This window comes from Notolepis coatsorum, assembly GCF_963971535.1.
Source record: "Notolepis coatsorum genome assembly, chromosome: 9".
NCBI lineage: Eukaryota > Metazoa > Chordata > Actinopteri > Aulopiformes > Paralepididae > Notolepis > Notolepis coatsorum.
Window position 1 is genome coordinate 108,261,797 of NC_140173.1, and position 24,100 is coordinate 108,285,896.

At 49.3% G+C, this 24,100-nt stretch overlaps 1 protein-coding gene across 1 annotated transcript in view; it reads left to right on the top strand.

Annotated features, from left to right (window-relative positions):
- LOC311234714 (echinoderm microtubule-associated protein-like 6) overlaps positions 1-24,100 on the top strand; it is a gene marked incomplete at both ends in the record, with an annotated part of 200,399 nt that overhangs the window by 108,350 nt on the left and 67,949 nt on the right. The window contains 6 exon segments of the mRNA XM_084321958.1: positions 10,274-10,415; positions 12,292-12,444; positions 13,124-13,255; positions 14,295-14,383; positions 14,719-14,895; positions 18,261-18,483. Of these exon segments, the coding sequence (XP_084178084.1) occupies positions 10,274-10,415; positions 12,292-12,444; positions 13,124-13,255; positions 14,295-14,383; positions 14,719-14,895; positions 18,261-18,483 (916 nt within the window).

Genomic DNA, 24,100 nt, shown 5'->3' on the forward strand with positions numbered 1-24,100 from the left:
CTAGAAAACAATGCTAAACCCTGGAAAAGGCTGTTTATAAGACATGGGACCTTTAAGATCCAGCAATAACATGGCAATCTTACCATTAGAAATGTTGTCGGAAACATATGTTGGGTTCAACTTTAGGAAGAAAAGAGTTTTTTTTATGAGGAATTTTACGCCATTTTGTAATATGCACATTTTAATCAAGATTCACACGCACGTGCATATGAGGTGTTACTACAGTAACTATGCCGATTGTGGCCATAATTCCGAATGGCTCCTTTTCAGGAGGGAGGGTTCTCTTGTCACAGCTCAGTGTTTCGACAACCCATCAGTCTGTAAACAATGCAAAACACAGGAAAGGCCATGTACACAATAGGTCCCCTTTAAGACAGAGTGAGGGAAGGGAGGAGGGATGGAGGGAGGGATGGAGGGAGGGAGGGAAGGAAGGAGAATCTGACCACCCTCTTCTCCACTATTTATCTCCCCTCTTCCCTCTGTATAACCCCACCCCTGCTTCTCCTGTCTCTCTCTATCCACATCCATCCATTTCCCTCCCCTTCCCGCCAGTGTGGTCTGTAATAAATCGTGCCTCTCCTCTCCAGCAGGCTTTAGTGTTTGTGGCCAGCATGTTTTAAAGCGTGTGTTCCCACAGGACCAGTTGTTGTGTCCTTGGCTGTAGATTAGTATGAGAAGTGAAAGAGAGTAGCGATTTTACTGTTAAGTCTTTCTGCCCCTATAGAGTAGTATGTCAGGCTTAGTGGAACAAGTCTAACTGCCTGCCTTCATCTTATACAGTGGCTGCAAGGCGTGTGTGTGTGTGTGTGTGTGTGTGTGTGTGTGTGTGTGTGTGTGTGTGTGTGTGTGTGTGTGTGTGTGTGTGTGTGTGTGTGTGTGTGTGTGTGTGTGTGTGTGTGTGTGTGTGTGTGTGTGTGTGTGTGTGTGTGTGTGTGTGTGTGTGTGTGTGTGTGTGTGTGTGTGTGTGTGTGTGTGTGTGTGTGTGTGTGTACGTGTGTGTGTGTGTGTGTGTGTGTGTACGTGTGCGTGTGCGTGTGTGTGTGTGTGTTCCCTGGAGACTCAGACATCTTAGCAGTCTAGTAAGGTATCTGTTGCCATGGTGAGCGTAACGGTCTGCTGGAGATGGACAAACACACACACAGTCATACACATACACACACACACACACACACACACACACACACACACACACACACACACACACCCACACACAAACACACACACACACAAGATACAAGATACAAGATACAAGAGTTTTATTTGTCACGGCATACAGGTATACAGTGAAATGCGGGGGGTCTCGCCCGCAATGATGTGCATAATACAGTAATAATATAATATAAGAGTCCACACACACACAGTCATACACATGCACACACACACATACACATTTACATTACATTATTTAGTTATTTAGCTGATGCTTTCATCCAAAGCGACTTACAAGTTGTGTACAACAAGTCAGCAGGAGGGGTAAGCCTCTGGCGGCTAACAGTAGGTGGTATTGTTCGTCTAGCAGTGCCGAACTTGAGTGCATAGTAATATAGACGTATTATCATAGTAGATAGTAGTATAGACAAGTAGCATAGTGCATAATAGTAGAAGATCTTGGGATCTTGAGGGTGTGTAGTTAGACACCATTGACTGGAGGTAGGAGGGAGCTGTCCCCTTGTTCCCAGAATGCCAGTTCAAAAACCTTGAAGTGTATTCATGCGGCAATGGGAAGCCAGTGGGAAGTGGGGTGACATGGGCTGACGTTGGTTAGGTTGGAGATCAGACGGGCCGCAGTGTTCTGTTTGAGTTGAAGTGCCGACACACACGGACGGGTCCTTCTCACTTTGTTCACTGAACCAGGCTCTGGTCGCTGAGGCAATGTGAGCGGAGAAGGACCACACCTAGGTGGTCGCTGAGGCAATGTGAGCGGAGAAGGACCACACCTAGGTGGTCGCTGAGGCAATGTGAGCGGAGAAGGACCACACCTCGGTGGTCGCTGAGGCAATGTGAGCGGAGAAGGACCACACCTAGGTGGTCGTTGAGGCAATGTGAGCGGAGAAGGACCACACCTCGTTGGTCGCTGAGGCAATGTGAGCGGAGAAGGACCACACCTAGGTGGTCGCTGAGGCAATGTGAGCGGAGAAGGACCACACCTAGGTGGTCGCTGAGGCAATGTGAGCGGAGAAGGACCACACCTAGGTGGTCGCTGAGGCAATGTGAGCGGAGAAGGACCACACCTAGGTGGTCGTTGAGGCAATGTGAGCGGAGAAGGACCACACCTCGTTGGTCGCTGAGGCAATGTGAGCGGAGAAGGACCACACCTAGGTGGTCGCTGAGGCAATGTGAGCGGAGAAGGACCACACCTCGGTTCTTGACGGCTGGGAATGAAGCCACGGCTACGTTCTCCACTGTGATTGAAAGGCCAGTCAGTGGGGAGAATTCAGCCGGAAAGTGAAGTACAGTAGCTCTGTTTTACTCCGGTTCAGTTTGAAGTGGTTGGTCATTTTGATATTATACTTGTAGTCCAGGAGGGAGAGGTCAGAAGGCCAGTGCCTCCGTCATTGTTATCTACTAGAGATGGACACAAAACTCGGGAAAGCTACCAGTTTTAGCCTAATTTCAACAGTTTCACTCACTTAAGTCTTTTACTATACCTTTAAAAGTCTTCTGCTATCCCCTTAAGATTATTCTACTATTCCCTTACAATTATTCTACTATCCCTTTAAAAGCATTCTACTATCCCCTTAAAAGTCTTCTACTATACCCCTTTAAAGATATTCTGCTATTCCCTTACAACTTAAAGGTCTTCCATTATTCCCTTAAAAGTCTTCTACTATAGGGCGGCTATGTGGTGCAGTGGGCAAGGCGCTCACCACGAATACTGGAGACTGGGCTCGAACAGGTTCGCCTCCCTGTTCGAGCCCAGCGCTCCACATTGCTTTCAGTTTAGCTGGTCGTCCGCACTAATACACATTGGCCGTATTAGGGGGAGGGAAACTGATGGGTGGGGATCGGGCGTTGTGGACAGCGACTCCTACAGGTCGGTTGGTGCGCCTGCGCAGTAGAATCAGGAAGCGACGGGGGCGGGGCCCCTCCAAAGCCCAGACCCCTGACGCTGAAAGATCGAGCCGCGCAGGTGGAAAGATGCGACTGCTGTTACCTCAAGTATCGGAGGGGACTCGTGCTATGTATGACTTAGTCCACATTGCAGCCGGCTTGTGGGGGCAAGAAACAACGTTCAAAAGACAGGGGAGGGTTGAATTGGACGATACGAAAATTGGGATGGGAGAAAAATAGAAAATGGGAGAAAAAGTGGATAAAAAAAATGCTGTAGATAAGGCGGCAGGTGTGGTGGAGGTCTGTGTCTCTGTAACTGGTGTTATCCAGTTATCTGTGAGAGCCACGAGTTGGAGGTCTTTGCTGTGAGTGTAGGCAGTTATGAAGTCTGCTGTCTTGACTTCTGAGTGGCAGTTCCATAAGACCCTGCATATGGTGACAGGTGGATTTGTGGCCAACAGTGGAGGTTGGCAGGGTTGCTTCTGAACCGGTGAGGACGGCTTAAAGTTGGGCTGAAGAATGAGATTGAAGTGGGGATAGGTAGAAAGCACATGGTGAGGGTGATCTGTAAGTAGTAAGAGGAAAGATAAGGTTTTCAGAAGATGTGTTATGGTTTGTAACCGACCCCAATCGCACAACACAAGACAGGTATGAGAGTAAGCCAAGAACGGGTATTTATTGAAAACAATCAGAAAAAAAGGCACTGTCCCTTTAAGGGAGAACACCAATACTGGAGAAACAAGAAAAGGGAAAGACCCAGTGCCTTTAAGAGGCGAGCTGGCTAAGGGGAAGGCAAAGGGAAGGCTAAAGGAAACAGGGCCGGGGCAAGGGACAAGGCAGGAACAGGGAGGAACTAGGAGGAACTGGACAGGGAGGACTAGGAGGACTAGAGAGGGGAGACAGGGACAGAGGCCCGCGGAGGCGGGCTGGGGACAGGGAGGACTGGGAGGACTAGAGTGGGGAAAACAGGGAACAGAGACCCGCGGAGGCGGGCTGGGGAGTGGGAGGACTGGGAGGACTAGGGAAAAACAGGGTAAGGCCTTGGAACAGGGCGAGGGCTGGAGCTGCATACTGGGACAGAGAAAACAGGGTTAGGCCTAGGAAAAAGCATTAATGAAGTTGCTGCTCTGCAGCTTCTCCCGGGATGGTAGACTGGGGAAGCAGGTGGGAACATCAGAGCCGCTCTGCAGACTTCTCTCGGCAGATCTCCGAGGTGGGTAAACGGAACCGAGAGGGAGAGAGGGAGTGGGTTAACTCAGTGCAGTTGGAACAGAGCAGGTGACAGGAGAGGTGACTTGTAACCAAAAAACAGAGTTATCCAAGTGAGAGAATCTTCGGTGTATATACACACTGTGAGTAAACGTCCCAAACACAAATCCACGTGATGAATATCTTCGGTGTGTAAACACACAGTGAGTCAACGTCCCAAACACAAAACCACGTGATAAATATCTTCGGTGTGAAAACACACAGTGAGGCGATGTAAAGGCCAAAATATTATCCCAATGAAAACAATCCAAAAAAGGGCTAAGCGCTGGGTGAGTGACTGTCTGATAAAAAGCAGGAAATCTTCAGTGTTAAATAAACACACGAAAAACGGAATAGGATAACAGACAGTCATAAAAACTCACCCTGGCGCTGTGCGTAAAGAGCGTTGGAACAGAACGGGGCAAGCGCGTCGCCACGGGGAACCGGTTGTCCAAGCGGAGGTCAGAGTGGTGCGTGACTGCTTTGAGTATGCGCCGGTACGGAGGGCGCATTTGCTGCGCGGAGGTCTGGAGTGGAGAGCGCGTCTGCGCGGAATGCGCGCCGGTACGGAGGACGCATCTGGAGTGCGTCTGCGCGGAAGAGCGCGCCAGGCTCGGAGGTCTGGATGCGCGCCCGGAGTGAAGAGCGCATCTGCTGCGTGGAGGTCTGGATGCGCGCCTGGAGTGAAGAGCGCATCTGCTGCGTGGAGGTCTGGATGCGCGCCTGGAGTGAAGAGCGCATCTGCTGCGTGGAGGTCTGGATGGTCGTCTGGGCGTCTGCTGCGCGGAGGTCTGGATGTGCGTCAGGACGCCTGCTGCGCGGAGGTCTGAAGTGGATCACTGGGATACCTCCCGTGGAAGACTAGGGAGCGCAGTCCAGTATCTCCCTCAGGCAACGGCGACAGGAGGCGAAGGCTGGAGCACATCTCACGCCGGAGATGAAAACAGCATAGACAGACAGAGGACCTCCCGAAGGAGTCTTGGTGATAGAGAATCTGATACGGAATGATACGGCATGTTACGGCACGACCCGACGAGGAACAGAGGGGAAGAGCCAGGTACTTAAAGCCCAAAGGGGTGCTAATTAGAATACACATCAGGTGCGGGAGGTAATTGATAATCGAACTAGAAGTGAGAGTTCGGCACCAGACCAATCAAACACATAATGACAGGTAGTACAAGGGTGTGGCTGCTGAGAGCAAACGAGAGTAACGAACGCGAGGGTGGGGGCTAGTGAGGTGAGTGAGAAGGGAATTCCTTAACAGTAGGCTTAAAGGAACAGAGAGAGTAGGTGAGCAGCGGACAAAACCTCACAAGATGAAGAGGAGAGGAAGAAAAAGTACAGCCAGAAGAGTAAGTCATTGGATCTACTCTGCTGTCTGTAGGGTGATTTCTCAGGTCAGGTTGTCCTTCCTCTCAGAACGATATCCCTTTGCAGCACAGGCCAACTCTTAGAACAGCTGTACCCTGGTCCTGACAGATAACACCCACTATAGCACAACAATTATGCTACAGAACAGATTTCTCACTTTGTATGTTGTGTCTGTCCACTAGGGGTGGACAGTATGGTCTAAAATTTATATCACGGTATAATTTGAAGCATAGACGGTAACGGTATATATCACGGTATCATCGTTTTTGATAAAAAAAAAAAAAATTATTTTATATAATTTTTTTTTTATAAAATATATATATTATATAATTAGACTTGTACTGGTATTATCTGCGAGACATCGCCACCACGCAACAAGCTCCACTGTCTGTGTGTACTCTAGTAGCCTCCAGCTACGGCCAGGATTCTCCGGAGCTGCACCTGGACCTATACTCGAGTAGCCTCGAGCAGAGCTACGGCCAGGATTCTCCGGCGCTGCACCTGGACCCTATTGTATTGGTATTATAACGTTAGCAAGCCCTCAGCTCGAATACGCATCGAATCAGTGTTATAAGACATTGATATCATGAGCTATCTGTAGCTACTGCATATATAACGTTAATAGAACGCCTCAGTGAATTATTTAGTTCAATGGGACATTTCGTTTTGAACGGTGAACTAACTTGCGTTAACGTGAGCTAACAGGTAGCATACACGTCTCTACTAGACTTTGTGGAGCGTTTGTTGATGTCAGGAGCTATCGGTAGCTGGCCGACTAGATACCGTTCGGTTAGACAATGCCCCATCATGTATTAAACTAAAAGTGAATAGTTGACTGGGTCATTTTGTAACGGTAGCTAAGCTAACGTTAGCTCAGGGAGACGCCGACAGCTCCCGTGTCCCGTCCCACTAGACTACTAGACCCGTGTTTACATGCGTGCGGTAGGGGCTGGCACGCCCACTGCGCGAAGCCTCCTAAATAACTTTTTCCAGTTCGCACATATCTATTATCTATGACTAATTCTATCTATTTTTAGGGGCAAATGCGAGTGAAATAGTCGCGCTGTGGTTACATGACGTCATTGCTATTTTAGAGCTGCACTACCGGTTACACGGTATACTCAAAATCCATACCGTAGAGCAAATTCATACCGTTTATACCGTATACCGTTTATACCGTCCACCCCTACTGTCCACTATGTTTGTTACTTTTGTTATTCCCCCCCCCCCCCCCCCTATGTAAAGCGACCCTGGGTCTTCTGAAAGGCGCTATATAAAACGAAGTTATTATTATTATTATTAATGGCAGCAACAAAACCAGTTTAAATCACCCAACTCTCATTTGCAGCCAGTTTAAACCAACTATCAGATTTAACCTAGTTTAAATCACCCAACTATTGAGACTGCAGTCAAATATTAGTATACTGTTCAATGTAGCAGCTGTCAATGTTCATATACTGTAGACGGAACAATAATGCAATATTACTTACGCTTATAGCTGCCGGTAGGATGTGACCTTTTGTGGCCACACACGCACGCACGCACGCACGCACGCACGCACGCACGCACGCACGCACGCACACACACACACACACACACACACACACACACACACACTGTGAACACTGTATTCATCCAGATCAGAGATTAGTTCAGCTAGAAAACAAAGATAATATGTATAGATATAGGTATAGATATGTGTGTGTGTTATTGTTTAGCCCAGGGTCATATGTATAGAGACTAGGGGTGTAACGGTACGTGTATTTTACTACTTTACTTTACTTTACACTGGCTTACATTGATCTTTAACGTTGAATATTAAGCTTGTATTGCCAAATTTAGATGATGAATAAAACGTTGAAGCTTGTAAACACACGCACGATGACAAGCGGACAGACCATAACAACGCGCACTGCAGGCTGTTTCTCCCCGCGAGTCTCCGCTCCCCGCCTTACTAGTTACTACAGGTGTCGGGTGTCCCTAAAACCAAACCTTGAATGAATTATATCATGTTTGTAACACAGCAGGAGCAGGGTCATTACAATTTTACAGTTTTCTTTCGTTTTCTTGTTCGCCCCAATGGAAAGACACACACAGACACACACCAAGTAAAGTTGGTGTGTCACCAACACACACGCCAACTATCTCCTGCGTGCGGACCCGCGGACATTCTCTCACAGCTGATAGAGGGGAAAAAAGCAATAATAGCCTACATACTTTTCCGGACTGATCATCTGAGCTCCTCTCCAGTTGAACTGCTACTGTGTTTAAATCCAAAATATTGATAAATCCAAATGCCATCTGTTTTCAAGTCTTCAGTCTCTACAAGTGAAACTGAAACTTAACAAGCCTAAGTTGTTAAAGGGGCAGTAGGCAATTAATTTACTCAGTGGATGCCTGAACACAGAATGACACCAGTATCACTGACTACCACGGCAAGCCTATAGAACATTTTTCTATTTAATAATAATAATAATTATAATAATTATTATAAATATATAATAATTATAAATATGTTTTTTCTGTACCGAACTCGTACCGAACCGTGACCGCAATACCGAGGTACGTGTGTGTGTGTGTGTGTGTGTGTGTGTGTGTGTGTGTGTGTGTGTGTGTGTGTGTGTGTGTGTGTGTGTGTGTGTGTGTGTGTGTGTGTGTGTGTGTGTGTGTGTGTGTGTGTGTGTGTGTGTGTGTGTGTGTGTGTGTGTGTGTGTGTGTGTGTTATTGTTTAGCCCAGGGTCATATGTATAGACGTGTGTGTGTGTGACTGTGTGTTATTGCTTAACCCAGGGTCATGTGTGTGTGTGTCTGTGTGTGTGTGTGTGTGTGTGTAGGTGTAGGTGTGTGTGTGTGTGTGTGTGTGTGTGTGTGTGTGTGTGTGTGTGTGTGTGTGTGTGTGTGTGTGTGTGTGTGTGTGTGTGTGTGTGTGTGTGTGTGTGTGTGTGTTATTGTTTAGCACAGGGTCATATGTATAGAGATACGTGTGTCATTGTTTAGCCCAGGGCCATATGTATAGACGTGTGTGTTATTGTTTAGCCCAGGGTCATATGTATAGATGTGTGTGTGTGTGTGTGTGTGTGTGTGTGTGTGTGTGCGTGTGCGTGTGCGTGTGTGTGTGTGTGTGTGTTATTGTTTAGCCCAGGGTCATATGTATAGACGTGTGTGTGTGTGACTGTGTGTTATTGCTTAACACTTTGAGCGCCAGCCGTGTTTTCCTTTTTACCGGCTGGAATGCCACCATCCACGGCCAATGTTAACGTTAATATCGCCTAATCTCCGTTTTAAATTATGGCCTAATGTGTCTAATCTGCCCGTTGCTTATCAAAGAATCATTTTCCAGTCAACATTGTCGAGGCAGATTGTATTTTTATCGCTTCATTTCCGTTTGATAGCATTTTGAAAATCACCAGTTTTCGGGGAAAAAACAACCCATGCCTATGATAATCGCCTTTTACTGGAATATTCCAGAACGTTGTCATTTGTCGGCCTATTTATGAATCGTTTTCAAATAAACGCTAGATGATCGATAGTATATGTGTGCGCACGCACGCTCATGCCGTGCGCTGATAATCGCTGTTCTTATTTCCTCATGGCTTTTACAGTAAAAAAAGCCATATCACATATCACATAAACGCTTATATATCCGTGAAAACGAGTCTGATTATCCTAACACTGATAACATAGATTCCTTACCTGAGGTCAGATGGTATCCAAATGGTTTATTCCAATTTCCGATCGCCATTGGAAAAAATCGATAATTGTATTGATCCAACGTGTGTACAGTATAACACATGATCGCCGTGGCTCAGAGGCTCCAGAATGAACTCTGGTAGACCCCGGCTGCATCAGTGAGAAGTAAAATGTGGAGTCAGAAATCCGTTCTCCCATTCACTTTCATTGAGTCCATTCCAAAAGGGTGATTTGCAATCTGGGAGATGATAGGGGGCACTTTTTTCACATCTGAGCGCCGGCGGTCCCTGGATCTCCAACGGTAGGCTCGCGTGATGCAATATGATTTCAGATCGCTAATAAAAAAAAAAAAAAAAAAAAAGAGAATAACGTGTGTTATTGTTTAGCCCAGGGTCATATAATAATAATAAAACTTTATTTGTATAGCATCTTTCATATAGAAACTGCAGCTCAAAGTGCTTCACAACAGAAAAAAGACATAATATTAGCACATAAAGAGCAGACACATTAGGATCTAACATCCCAACAGGCCACCTTGTTTATGGTTTGATTCAGTTTAAAAAATAGACAATAATAAAAAGAGTAAGATATAATAGACAGAGTAAAATAGTGCAATAGTGCAGTGCAATAAGTAGTAGAATAGAATAGACAAAGTGCAGTCATAAAATCACAGTTTGTTTTACAATGCAATAAAATTGTTCTGGATTACTGTTTAACAGTTTAAAGTCATCTTTACCTTCTCTGTTTGGTATCCACAGTTTAAAACCTGACAGTCTTCCCTCCTGTTTGATACCCACTTTGACCCTTCGAACCTCCCACTCAGGGCAAACCTCCCTCTCAGGGTGCAGTTCCCTCTCTCAGGGCGCAGTTCTAGGCCTATGTATAGATGTGTGTGTGCTATTTTTTACCCCAGGGTCATATGGAGGGTGAGGTGTGGGGTCTGGCTGCCCACCCACTGATGCCAGTCTGTGCCACGGTCAGTGATGACCGGACCCTACGCATCTGGGAGCTCTCTGCAAACCACCGCATGGTCGCTGTACGCAAACTGAAGAAAGGTGTGTGTGTGATACTGTGCCATACTGTGCCAATAAATGTTATAAAGATGTTCAACATTTTTGTAAAGGACATGAAGTTGTTGGAAGTCATTTTTATCTACTAGAGATGGACACAAATCTTGGTAAAGCTGCCAGTTTTAGCCTAATTTCAACAGTTTCAAAAGTCTTCTGATATCCCTTTAAAAGTCTTCTGATATCCCTTTAAAAGTCTTCTGCTATCCCTTTAAAAGTCTTCTGCTATTGTGGAACGCCCTACCCACAGCTGTAAAATAATGTGAATCCCTACCCTCCTTCAAAACCGCTCTCAAAGAGCACCTACGGGTGGCTGCAATTAGAAACTGGCCCCGGTAAATGTCCAAATCCCCCACCCACCCAACCCCCTCTTCCCCTTCAGATGTATATATTTGTCTTATGGTATATATTTTTTTCTTACACAGTACTGAATATTTGTATGTCTTGTATGTCATAAATGTCCTGATGAATTGAAAATGGAGGACCCTGATGTAAACAAGACGAAAGTCTTTTTCTGGTCTGCATCCTCGTAGCAGTTGTTTGTATTGAGCCGTAATGTATTGTACCCATTCTGCAATCTGTTAATAAAGTTTTCAATCAATCCCTTTAAAAGTCTTCTACTACCCCCTTAACAGTTTGAGTGCCGTTCACGTAGATCTACGGTTCTGTCATCCGATCGTTGAGTGCCAGAAACGTAGATCTACGTTTCTGTCACGGTATTTATTTTATTATCTATATCCATTCATAATTCAGCGGGACACCTTGTGCATATTGTTCTGAGTGTGTCTAAGCTGGCAGACGGTATTATACCGCCCTCTAACGCCTTCGGCCAGTAATGCACCCGGTTAGAAATGGGTTTGTTTATTTTCTATACCGAGCTGCGGCGTGGGGGCGGGTCCTAAACACTCCGGCAAAACACACGCTTATAGGGATGGCTTGGACAACTGACCCCGCCCGCCCGTTGAAGAGCAATGCCCAATAACGTCGGAGGGACGATCGCTGTGGATAACTGGAATGGCGATGAGATTATTGGATTCGTTTTTTTGCATTACTTCAGAGACCAGGTAAGGACACTATATATGAAAGCTTGCGTTGATCTGATCTACTGCGATTGAAGCTATATGTGTTTATGTGTCTGGCTGTTCTGCCGTTGGGATGCAGGAGGGGGGGGGGGGGGGGGGGGGGGGGGGGGGGGGGGGGGGCGCGCCGGTCTAAACCACATTGCATGCGTGCACCACAAAGGATAATAGTGATGATCTAGCGTTGATTTCAGGAAGATCCAATAATCAGGCGAAAAATGACAACGTGTTTATTGAATTACACAAAAACGCTGTTTTCGTGTCTTTTCCCTGGAATTGCTCAGAAGCGGCCGGACTATGTGCATATTCAAAATGGTATCAAACGGAAATGTACGGATGAAAAAAGAATCTGTTTTTTGCACGTTGACCAGAAGTAGCTCAATGAGACTCGACAACGTTATTAGACCCATAGCGATATTATAAAATATAGGTTTAGTTCTACAAACTACAACTACGTTTACATGGGTTTAATGGGCGGCACGGAAGTGATCACTTCCCGGAAGGGGCGTGGCACTCAATGTGTTAAAGGTCTTGTACTATATCCCTTTAAAGGTATTCTGCTATTCCCTTACAACTTAAAGGTCTTCCATTATTCCCTTAAAAGTCTTCTGCTATCTCATGAAGTATTGCTTCCCTGCAACCCCTTTACAAGTCATACATTATCCCCTTAAAAGTCTCCTATCATCCCATTAAAAGTCTTCCTTTATCCCCTTATAAGTCTTCCAATATCCCTTAAAAGTTATCCATTATACACTTAAAGGACTTGCCCGCGTGTGTGTATCCAGGTGGGCGTTGCTGTGCCTTCTCCCCAGATGGGAAAGCCTTAGCAGTGGGTCTGAATGATGGTAGTTTCCTGGTGGTGAACTCTGACACCCTGGAAGACCTGGTGTCTTTTCACCACAGGAAAGAGGCCATCTCTGACATCAGGTTCACACAAGGTGAGGGATACACACACACACACACACACACACACACACACACACACACACACACACACACACACACACACACACACACACACACACACACACACACACACACACACACACACACACACACACACACACACACACACACACACACACACACACACACAGACGACAGACAGACAGACAGACAGACAGACAGACAGACAGACAGACAGACAGACAGACAGACAGACAGACAGACAGACAGACAGACAGACAGACAGACACACAGACACACAGACACACAGACAGACACACAGCAGGTGTAGGGATGGCTGGTTTAAGCAGCCACACTTGCCCTGCATCAAGCTAATTAGACCTGGTCACAGCGGTGGCTGCGCATCTGTTGCACATTGAGGTCATCAATGTTAAATCTGCCATCTTCACACACACAAGAGAACAGCCTCTGTCACATGGACGGTATCACATCTGCTCTGGCTTGTAACATCTTGCCATCCTTTTCAATAAACTGGTCTGCTGTTTTAACCATCATTGACTGTGTCCCCGTGCCAGTGTGCATGCCACCTCCACATGCCACCTCCACATGCCACATGCCACCTAAGATGCTTTCAAAGGCAAAGGGGCTCTCAGGCAATGATGGTGTTCCTCTTGTTCCTCTCAACAACACCCTCCCATACACACTCTTTAGATGCAGGTAAATACCTGGCAGTGGCGTCCCATGATAACTTTGTAGACGTCTATAATGTGATGACCAGTAAAAGAGTTGGGATCTGTAGAGGAGCTTCCAGCTACATCACACACATCGACTGGGACACCAAGGGTGAGCTGGACCTTTCTTTCTTTCTTTCTTTCTTTCTTTCTTTCTTTCTTTCTTTCTTTCTTTCTTTCTTTCTTTCTTTCTTTCTTTCTTTCTTTCTTTCTTTCTTTCTTTCTTTCTTTCTTTCTTTCTTTCTTTCTTTCTTTCTTTCTTTCTTTCTTCCTCCCTCCCTCCCTCCCCCCCTCCCTTCCTTCCTTTATTTTCTCTCTCCCTCCCTCACTCCTTTCTTTTATTTTTGACAGACACATCTTTGAGAAGCCTGTTAGACATTAGGCTACGTTTAGACGAGCGTTTTGTGAACAGAAACCGCAAAAGTCGTCTTGCGGTTTCACTTTTAATTTTACGTTTAGACGAGCGTTTTGGGGTGGAATTCTCTGTGCAGATGACGCTGTAACGACGGAGCCCCGCTGTCACACGATTGGCGCATATGTCACATGACGTGCTGTGAAGACCCGCCCTACTCTGCCTCTGATTCGCAGACTGTGGATGGGGAATGTGATTGGACCAAAGCAGAGTCACTCACAGACAGTGGGTCCACTCACGCCGCGGGACAGATTCTTGTGTATTTAACCCTTTCACTGCCACACGACAGCCGGTTGTGTGATAGTAAAGGGTTAACCTTCTGTCGTGTGGCAGTGAAAGGGTTAAAAGTACTGCCAATGTAGCCTTCAGGTGATCTCCGTTGATATAGTCAGACATACTTGCTTTGTTTACGTCTCGGCTACTGGCGCATACCTGCTACCTGTGACGTAAGCAGTACGCGCGACCAGAGCCGTGACAACCCTTTCGTCATCGTTTTAACAGATTTATACGGTTTGACAGTTTAGACGAGAGCGCAAAGCTTTTGCGTTTCTAGGAATTCCACCCTGGAAGGTAGTCTCACTTTTTTGCGGTTTCACCCCGTAAAAACGCTGTTTTCGTATAAACGAAAGGCACATCCGAAAAAATATTTTTGCGGATTCACCTGCTAGCGTTTCCGTCTAAACGGGGCCTAAGACAATAGTATCTACTGTATATTAGTTAATCTGACTACTTGTTGCAGGTAAACTCCTGCAAGTAAATTCTGGTGCCAAAGAGCAGCTGTTCTTCGAAGCCCCGAGAGGAAAGAAACAGACCATACACAACTCTGAGGTGTGTGTGTTTGTGTGTGTGTGTGTGTGTGTGTGTGTGTGTGTGTGTGTGTGTGTGTGTGTGTGTGTGTGTGTGTGTGTGTGTGTGTGTGTGTGTGTGTGTGTGTGTGTGTGTGTGTGTGTGTGTGTGTGTGTGTGTGTGTGTGTGTGTCTTTATGCATCTGTGTCTATGCGTTTGTGTCTTTATGCATCTGTGATCTGTGTCTATGCGTTTGTGTCTTTATGCATCTGTGATCTGTGTCTATGCATTTGTGTTTTTACTTGTCTGTGTGTGTCTCTATGTATCTGTATCTATACATTGGTGTCTTTATTTTCCCGTGTGTCTTCACTTGACAGCTAGAAAAAATAGAGTGGTCCACATGGACATGTGTGTTGGGTCCCACCTGCGAAGGCATCTGGCCCACCCACAGTGACATCACCGACGTCAACGCCACGTCACTCACCAGGGATAGGACCCTATTGGCTACCGGAGATGACTTTGGCTTCCTCAAACTCTTCAGCTACCCCGCTAGGGTGAGACATCACACAGGGGCACACATGTCTGCACAGTGCTTTCCATAGGACTCACACAGGTTGTGAATGTCTGTGTGTTGAACGCATGGCCTTGAGTGGCTGTTAGGTGTTAGTGTGCAGTTCGCAAGAGGAGTGGTTGATACAGGACAAAATAATCACTGCTGCCTTCAGCAGGGTTCAGACTGTGTGTGTGTGTGTGTGTGTGTGTGTGTGTGTGTGTGTGTGTGTGTGTGTGTGTGTGTGTGTGTGTGTGTGTGTGTGTGTGTGTGTGTGTGTGTGTGTGTGTGTGTGTGTGTGTGTGTTTTGTTGGTGCCGCTCATCTCTCTGATGCTGACCGCATAGATCTTAGTAGTGTAGTCTATACCTAGTACACAGTACACACACACAAGTAGTGTGAAGTAGTTTGTGTTTGGGAAGTAGTTTATGTTTTTTTTATGTGGTTTATGTTTGGGAAACACTTAAATATGTGTTGATACACGTCTAGATGTCAGCATTCATTCACTATATCAAAATGAATGAATCAACCCTGATGAAATCAGTGTGTTAGTCTGTTGGCTCCAAGTAATTGGTGTCATCATTTTGACATCATTATGACATCATTATGACATCATTATGAATCCTGAAATCCAGACTTCAGAAACCGGAAGTATCCATGCAGCGTCGCTGTGTCCACACGGCGCTCTACTACATGTATGATGTTCTCCCTGACCCCCCTCCTCTCTCTCTCTCTACTACATGTATGTTGTTCTCCCTGACCCCCCCCCCCTCTCTCTCTACTACATGTATGTTGTTCTCCCTGACCCTCCTCCTCTCTCTCTCTACTACATGTATGTTGTTCTCCCTGACCCCCCTCCTCTCTCTCTCTACTACATGTATGTTGTTCTCCCTGACCCTCCTCCTCTCTCTCTCTACTACATGTATGTTGTTCTCCCTGACCCCCCTCCTCTCTCTCTCTCTACTACATGTATGTTGTTCTCCCTGACCCTCCTCTCTCTCTCTCTACTACATGTATGTTGTTCTCCCTGACCCCCCTCCTCTCTCTCTCTACTACATGTATGTTGTTCTCCCTGACCCTCCTCCTCTCTCTCTCTACTACATGTATGATGTTCTCCCTGACCCCCCTCTCTCTCTCTCTACTACATGTATGATGTTCTCCCTGACCCTCCTCCTCTCTCTCTCTACTACATGTATGTTGTTCTCCCTGACCCTCCTCCTCTCTCTCTCTACTACATGTATGTTGTTCTCCCTGACCCCCCTCCTCTCTCTCTCTACTACATGTATGTTGTTCTTCCTGACCCCCCTCCTCTCTCTCTCTACTACATGTATGATGTTCTCCCTGACCCCCCTCTCTCTCTCTCTCTACTACATGTATGATGTTCTCCCTGACCCCCCTCCTCTCTCTCTCTACTACATGTATGATGTTCTCCCTGACCCTCCTCCTCTCTCTCTCTACTACATGTATGTTGTTCTCCCTGACCCCCCTCCTCTCTCTCTCTACTACATGTATGATGTTCTCCCTGACCCTCCTCTCTCTCTCTCTCTCTCTCTCTCTCTCTCTCTACTACATGTATGTTGTTCTCCCTGACCCCCTCCTCTCTCTCTCTACTACATGTATGTTGTTCTCCCTGACCCTCCTCCTCTCTCTCTCTACTACATGTATGTTGTTCTCCCTGACCCCCCTCCTCTCTCTCTCTACTACATGTATGTTGTTCTCCCTGACCCCCCTCCTCTCTCTCTCTACTACATGTATGTTGTTCTCCCTGACCCCCCTCCTCTCTCTCTCTACTACATGTATGTTGTTCTCCCTGACCCCCCTCCTCTCTCTCTCTACTACATGTATGTTGTTCTCCCTGACCCCCCTCCTCTCTCTATCTCTACTACATGTATGTTGTTCTCCCTGACCGTCCTCTCTCTCTCTCTCTACTACATGTATGTTGTTCTCCCTGACCCCCCTCCTCTCTCTCTCTACTACATGTATGTTGTTCTCCCTGACCCCCCTCCTCTCTCTCTCTCTACTACATGTATGTTGTTCTTCCTGACCCTCCTCCTCTCTCTCTCTACTACATGTATGTTGTTCTCCCTGACCCCCCTCCTCTCTCTCTCTACTACATGTATGATGTTCTTCCTGATCCCCCCCCCCTCCTCTCTCTCTCTACTACATGTATGTTGTTCTCCCTGACCCTCCTCCTCTCTCTCTCTACTACATGTATGTTGTTCTCCCTGACCCTCCTCTCTCTCTCTACTACATGTATGATGTTCTTCCTGACCCCCCCCCCTCCTCTCTCTCTCTCTACTACATGCATGATGTTCTCCCTGACCCCCCTCCTCTCTCTCTCTCTACTACATGCATGATGTTCTCCCTGACCCCCCTCCTCTCTCTCTCTACTACATGTATGATGTTCTTCCTGACCCCCCCCCCCTCCTCTCTCTCTCTACTACATGCATGATGTTCTCCCTGACCCCCCTCCTCTCTCTCTCTACTACATGTATGTTGTTCTCCCTGACCCCCCTCCTCTCTCTCTCTCTACTACATGCATGATGTTCTCCCTGACCCCCCTCCTCTCTCTCTCTACTACATGTATGATGTTCTTCCTGACCCCCCCCCCCTCCTCTCTCTCTCTACAACATGCATGATGTTCTCCCTGACCCCCCTCCTCTCTCTCTCTACTACATGTATGATGTTCTTCCTGACCCCCCCCCCCCCCTCCTCTCTCTCTCTACTACATGCATGATGTTCTCCCTGACCCCCCTCCTCTCTCTCTCTCTACTACATGTATGTTGTTCTCCCTGACCCCCCCCCCCCTCTCTCTCTACTACATGTATGATGTTCTCCCTGACCCCCCTCCTCTCTCTCTCTACTACATGTATGTTGTTCTCCCTGACCCTCCTCCTCTCTCTCTCTACTACATGTATGATGTTCTCCCTGACCCCCCTCCTCTCTCTCTCTACTACATGTATGTTGTTCTCCCTGACCCCCCTCCTCTCTCTCTCTCTACTACATGTATGTTGTTCTCCCTGACCCCCCCCCCCTCTCTCTCTACTACATGTATGATGTTCTCCCTGACCCCCCTCCTCTCTCTCTCTACTACATGTATGTTGTTCTCCCTGACCCTCCTCCTCTCTCTCTCTACTACATGTATGATGTTCTCCCTGACCCCCCTCCTCTCTCTCTCTACTACATGTATGTTGTTCTCCCTGACCCTCCTCCTCTCTCTCTCTCTACTACATGTATGATGTTCTTCCTGACCCCCCCCCCCTCCTCTCTCTCTCTACTACATGTATGTTGTTCTCCCTGACCCTCCTCCTCTCTCTCTCTACTACATGTATGTTGTTCTCCCTGACCCTCCTCCTCTCTCTCTCTCTAGGGCCAGTTTGCTCGTTTCAAGCGCTACGTGGGCCACAGTGCCCATGTGACCAACGTGCGCTGGGCTCAGGACGACGCCGCGCTGCTGACGGTGGGAGGGGCCGACACGGCTCTGATGATCTGGGCGCGGGAGCGGGGAAGCGGCGAGGGAGAGGCGGTGCAGCGGGACAACAGGCCTGCTGTCGACAGCGAGGAGTCAGACGACGACACGGAGGAGGATGGGGGTAGGCAGGGGGGGGGGGAGGAGGGGGGTAAGCAGGGGAGAGGAGGATGGGGGTAGGCAGGGGGGGGTGGAGGAGGGGGGTAAGCAGGGGAGAGGAGGATGGGGGTAGGCAGGGGGGGGGGGGGTAAGCAGGGGAGAGGAGGATGGGGGTAGGCAGGGGGGAGGAGGAGGGGGTAGGCAGGGGAGAGGAGGATGGGGGTAGGCAGGACGGGGAGGAGGGGGGTAGGCAGGGAGAGGAGGATGGGGGTAGGCAGGGGGAGAGGAGGAGGGGGGTAGGCAGGGGAGAGGAGGATGGGGGTAGGCAGGGGGGGGGAGGAGGGGGGTAAGCAGGGGAGAGGAGAGGATGGGGGTAGGCAGGGGGGGAGGAGGGGGTAGGCAGGGGAGAGGAGGATGGGGGTAGGCAGGGGGGGGAGGGGGTAGGCAGGGTGAGAGGAGGAGGGGGGTAGGCAGGGGAGAGGCGGATGGGGGGTAGGCAGGGGGGGGGAGGGGGGGTAGGCAGGGGAGAGGAGGAGGGGGTAGGCAGGGGAGAAGATGATGAGGGTAGGCAGGGGGGTGAGGGGGGTAGGCAGGGGAGAGGAGGATGGGGGTAGGCAGGGGGAGGAGGAGGGGGGTAGGCAGGGGAGAGGAGGATGGGGTAGGCAGGGGGGGGGGTAGGCAGGGGAGAGGAGGATGGGGGTAGGCAGGGGGGAGGAGGAGGGGGTAGCAGGGAGAGGAGGATGGGGTAGGCAGGGGGGAGGAGGATGGGGGGTAGGCAGGGGAGAGGAGGAGGAGGGTAGGCAGGGGAGAGGAGGATGGGGGAGAGGAGGAGGGGGTTAGGCAGGGAGAGGAGGATGGGGTATGGCAAGGGGAGGGAGGAGGGGGTAGGCAGGGGGGAGGAGGATGGGGGTAGGCAGGGGAGAGGAGGAGGAGGGTAGGCAGGGGAGAGGAGGATGGGGGAGAGGAGGAGGGGGTTAGGCAGGGGAGAGGAGGATGGGGGTAGGCAGGGGAGGGAGGAGGGGGTAGGCAGGGGAGAGGAGGATGGGGGTAGGCAGGGGAGGGAGGAGGGGGGTAGGCAGGGGAGAGGAGGAGGGGGGTAGGCAGGGGAGGGAGGAGGGGGGTAGGCAGGGGAGAGGAGGATGGGGATAGGCAGGGGAGGGAGGGGGGGGGTAGGCAGGGGAGAGGAGGAGGGGGTAGGCATGGGAGAGGAGGATGGGGGTAGGCAGGGAGAGGAGGAGGAGGGGGGTAGGCAGGGAGAGGAGGAGGGGGGTAGGCAGGGGAGAGGAGGATGGGGGTAGGCAGGGGGAGAGGAGGATGGAGGTAGGCAGGGGAGGGAGGAGGGGGTAGGCAGGGAGAGGAGGAGGGGGGTAGGCAGGGAGAGGAGGAGGAGGGGGGTAGGCAGGGAGAGGAGGAGGGGGGTAGGCAGGGGAGAGGAGGATGGGGGTAGGCAGGGGGAGAGGAGGATGGAGGTAGGCAGGGGAGGGAGGAGGGGGGTAGGCAGGGGAGAGGAGGATGGGGTAGGCAGGGAGAGGAGGAGGAGGGGGGTAGGCAGGGAGAGGAGGAGGGGGGTAGGCAGGGGAGAGGAGGATGGGGGTAGGTAGGGGGAGAGGAGGATGGAGGTAGGCAGGTGGAGAGGAGGATGGGGGTAGGCAGGGGAGAGGAGGATGGGGTAGGCAGGGGAGAGGAGGATGGGGGTAGGCAGGGGAGAGGAGGATGGGGGTAGGCAGGGGAGAGGAGGATGGGGGTAGGCAGGGGAGAGGAGGATCAAGTCAAGTCAAGAGTTTTATTTGTCACGGCATACAAGTATACAATGAAATGCGGGTGGTCTTGCCCGCAACGATGTGCAATACAGTAGTAACAACATATAATAGAATCCAATAAAACAACATTGTGCAATAAACAGTAACATAGTAGAGAATATCGGTATTTGTACATAAGTTATTTACAGAGCATGGAGGACATGCTAGGTCCTGTGGTAGTGCATACACTGTTAGCTACGGATGAGGCACTGGGTCTTTCTGTACATTGCTATTTTATACAATCTCAGGTTATACTATACTATTTTTAAAGTGACCTTTCCTTAGTGGCCATAAGTGTGGGCGTGTGCAGCATGAGTGTGTGCTTGCTCATGTTAAAGTGGCTGCTAGTGTGTGAGCGTGTACAGTGTGTGTGTCGTGTGTGTGCTCATGTGTGCTTGTGTGTGGAGAGTTCAGTGTTCAAGGCTCTGATGGCCTGGGGGAAGAAGCTGAGCCGAAGCCTCTCTGTCCTAGTAGCTGGGGTTCGCAGGCGTCTGCCTGACCTCAGCAGCATGAACAGGCTGTTGTGGGGTGGTGTGGGTCTTTCATTATTCTGCAGGCTCTGGATTTGCACCTCTTGTTGTATAGAACCTGCAGGGGTGGTAGTGCAATACCCGTGGTACGCTCGGCTGAGCGCACCACTCTCTGTAGGGACTTCTTGTCCTGTGCCGTGCTGTTTCCATACCAGGCAGTGATGTTTCCAGTCAAGATGCTCTCTACAGCTCCAGAGTAGAAGGACTGGAGTATCTTCCTTAACTGTCTCAGGTGGTAGAGGCGCTGCTTCGCCTTTTTTACGACTGAGTCTATGTGTGTTGTCCATGTCAGATCCTCTGATATGTGGACCCCCAGGTACTTAAAGCTGCTCACCCTGTCCACGGTAGCCCCGTTTATCCTCAGTGGTGTGTGTGTCTCCTGCTGTCCTCTCCTATAATCCACGATCAGCTCCTTGGTTTTACCAATGTTCAGGAGCAGGCTGTTGTCCTGGCACCAGCATTCCAGTACCCCAACCTCCTCCCGGTAGGCCTTCTCGTCGTTGTCCGAGATCAGCCCCACCACCACTGTGTCGTCCGCAAACTTCACTATGGAGTTGGAGCTGAACTTGGCCACACAGTCGTGTGTGTATAGTGAGTACAGCAGGGGGCTCAGAACACAGCCCTGGGGGGACCCGATGCTCAGGTTGATGGTGTTGGAGGTCTGACCCCCCACCCTGACCGCCTGGGGCCTTTCGCTCAGAAAGTCCAGTATCCAGGCGCTCAGAGCGGAGCTCAGACCCAGCTCGATCAGCTTGTCCACCAGTCTGGTGGGGACTATGGTGTTGAACGCTGAGCTATAGTCAATGAACAACAGTCTCACATAGCCCCCCTTCTGGCGGTCAAGGTGAGAGAGGGTGCTGTGCAGTACTTGGGAGACCGCATCGTCAGTGGACCTGTTTGGCCTGTATGCAAATTGCATGCGGTCCATATCACTGGGGAGGGAGGCACAAATGTGATCCTTGACCAGCCTCTCGAAACATTTCATGGCCACAGAAGTGAGTGCCACCGGTCTGTAGTCATTGAGACATGTTGGGGAGGGTTTCTTTGGTACAGGGATGATGGTAGACATCTTGAAGCAGGCAGGGACCACTGACTCCGCCAGGGATTGATTAAATATGGCGGTGAACACAGGGGCTAGCTGGTTGGCACAGGACTTAAGTATGCGTCCTGTTATACCATCTGGGCCAGCAGCTTTTCTGGTGTTCACCTGCATAAATGCTCTTCTCACACTGTGTTCCGACAACGAGAGAGCGTCCCCGCCCCCCCGCGGTTGCCCCCCCCCCCCCTCCACAACAGCCGGCGCGCCAGTGACGTCACTAGCCGTTGAGCTAGCGCCGCCACTGTCTACACCAAACCGAGCGTAGAAAGAGTTGAGTTTGTCCGCGAGAGAGGCGTTGTCGCTCCCCATTGAGGGGGTGCTGACTTTGTAGTCAGTTATTGTCCTCAGTCCCCGCCATAAGCTTCTTGTGTCGTTTTGTGCCATTTGTGTCTCCAGTTTATCAGCATATGTCCGTTTTGCAAGTTTTACAGCCTTGCGCAGAGTATAGACTGTAGCCTTGTACTCCTCCATGTTTCCTGACTCTCTGCCCAGGTTGTAGGCAGTGGTGCGAGAGTTCAGAGCTGCTCTGATAGTACTGTCCACCCACGGTTTCTGGTTTGGGAAGACCTGCACCTTTTTTGTGGTAACAATACTATCAGCGAGTGTTGTTATGAAGCAGATAACGCTGTTGGCGAACTCGCTGACATCACTGGCGCTTCCTTGAAACACATTCCAGTCCACATCCTCGAGCGCGTCCTGAAGCGTGGCCTCTGATTGGTCTGTCAATTTTTTTGTCTCACGTGACATGACGGCGTCACGTGAACTTTGTTTGTATGCGGGATAGAGGATAATGGAGTCGTGGTCGGATGAGCTTGTAGCCCCCGTCAATGGTGGAGCCGCTACAGCCTTGTAGCCGGCTCTGAACGGGGTGTAGCAGTGGTCGAGTGTGTTTCCCCCTCTTGTGGAGCAGGCGATGTGTTGAAAATGATGGGGGTAGACAGGGGAGAGGAGGATGGGGTATGGGTTAGGCAGGGGAGAGGAGGATGGGGTAGGCAGGGGAGGGAGTAGACAGGGGGAGAGGAGGATGGATGGGGGTAGGCAGGGGAGAGGAGGATGGGGTAGGCAGGGGGAGAGGAGGAGTAGGCAGGGGAGAGGAGGATGGGGTAGGCAGGGGAGAGGAGGATGGGGGTAGGCAGGGGAGAGGAGGATGGGGTAGGCAGGGGGAGAGGAGGGACCGGGGCTTAACAGTCCCAAACTGCAGTTATATTTGTCCCAAATCCCCCAAAATGTGGTTGTATATGAATTCAATCTTTTCAAATCTACTGTCCAGAGATTGTTTCTTGCTGTCACAGGCGCAATTGTTTTATTTTTTTAACAAATGTTTTTTATTTTCCCTTTGTAGGTGTAATATCCGACGGTCTTTGAGTTTCGCACACCATTGAAGCAGAGTAGGTCATTAACGGGAGTCTGAACGCGCACGACAGGACCACAGTGTACCGTTTACCATTTAATAAATAAAAGAAAAACATAACATGTTAAATCGCTGTTCGCACGGTCAAAAAACTATAACGCTACTCACTACCCTGGTTTCATTCACAAAACTGCCGCTGCCTGCTACCCAGCTGACGCTAAGTAGTCACATGACATTCCTAACATTCTGACATTCCTCACATGACATTCCTAAGTCCTAAATTGGCTCCTACATTAACCGGCCCCTAATTGGTTAGGCAGGAGGGCTAAGCAATTACTAAACAAATTATAAAGTCCATGAACCGGCGCACTTTGAGCCTCTTGTGGACTATTCTCATTCAGTCCTCCTCTCGTGTTGCTTCCTCTAGCAAGCACAGTTTGTTTACTGGCCTTTCCAGTATGTTGGTCTTGGTTTTTATTTTTACCCTTGGCTTTAGCCTGGACTTTTGCTTTTCAGGGTCCTTTTCTGTTTGGGTGATTCTCCGTGATGACTCATTTATTTCCTCTTTCAGTTGTTGCAGAGTCCTCCTTAGTTTTAGAATCCATGCCACAGCTCTTTTTAGTTTCTGCCATTCCGAGTAGTACTTGACCAGCTTGCACACTGGTTCCATGTCATCTTTGACTTTGATTGTGTTGACTGTGTTTTAAATTTTTTTATTATTATCTTTCTTCCCCTCTTTTTCCCGATTTTTCTCCCATCCCACCCTTCCTGGTTGTTGCGCACTTTCCCCTACTGTTGGTCCGGGAGACCGGAGACTGACACATGCTTTCCTCCGACGCATGTGCAGCCTGCCGGCAGGCCAG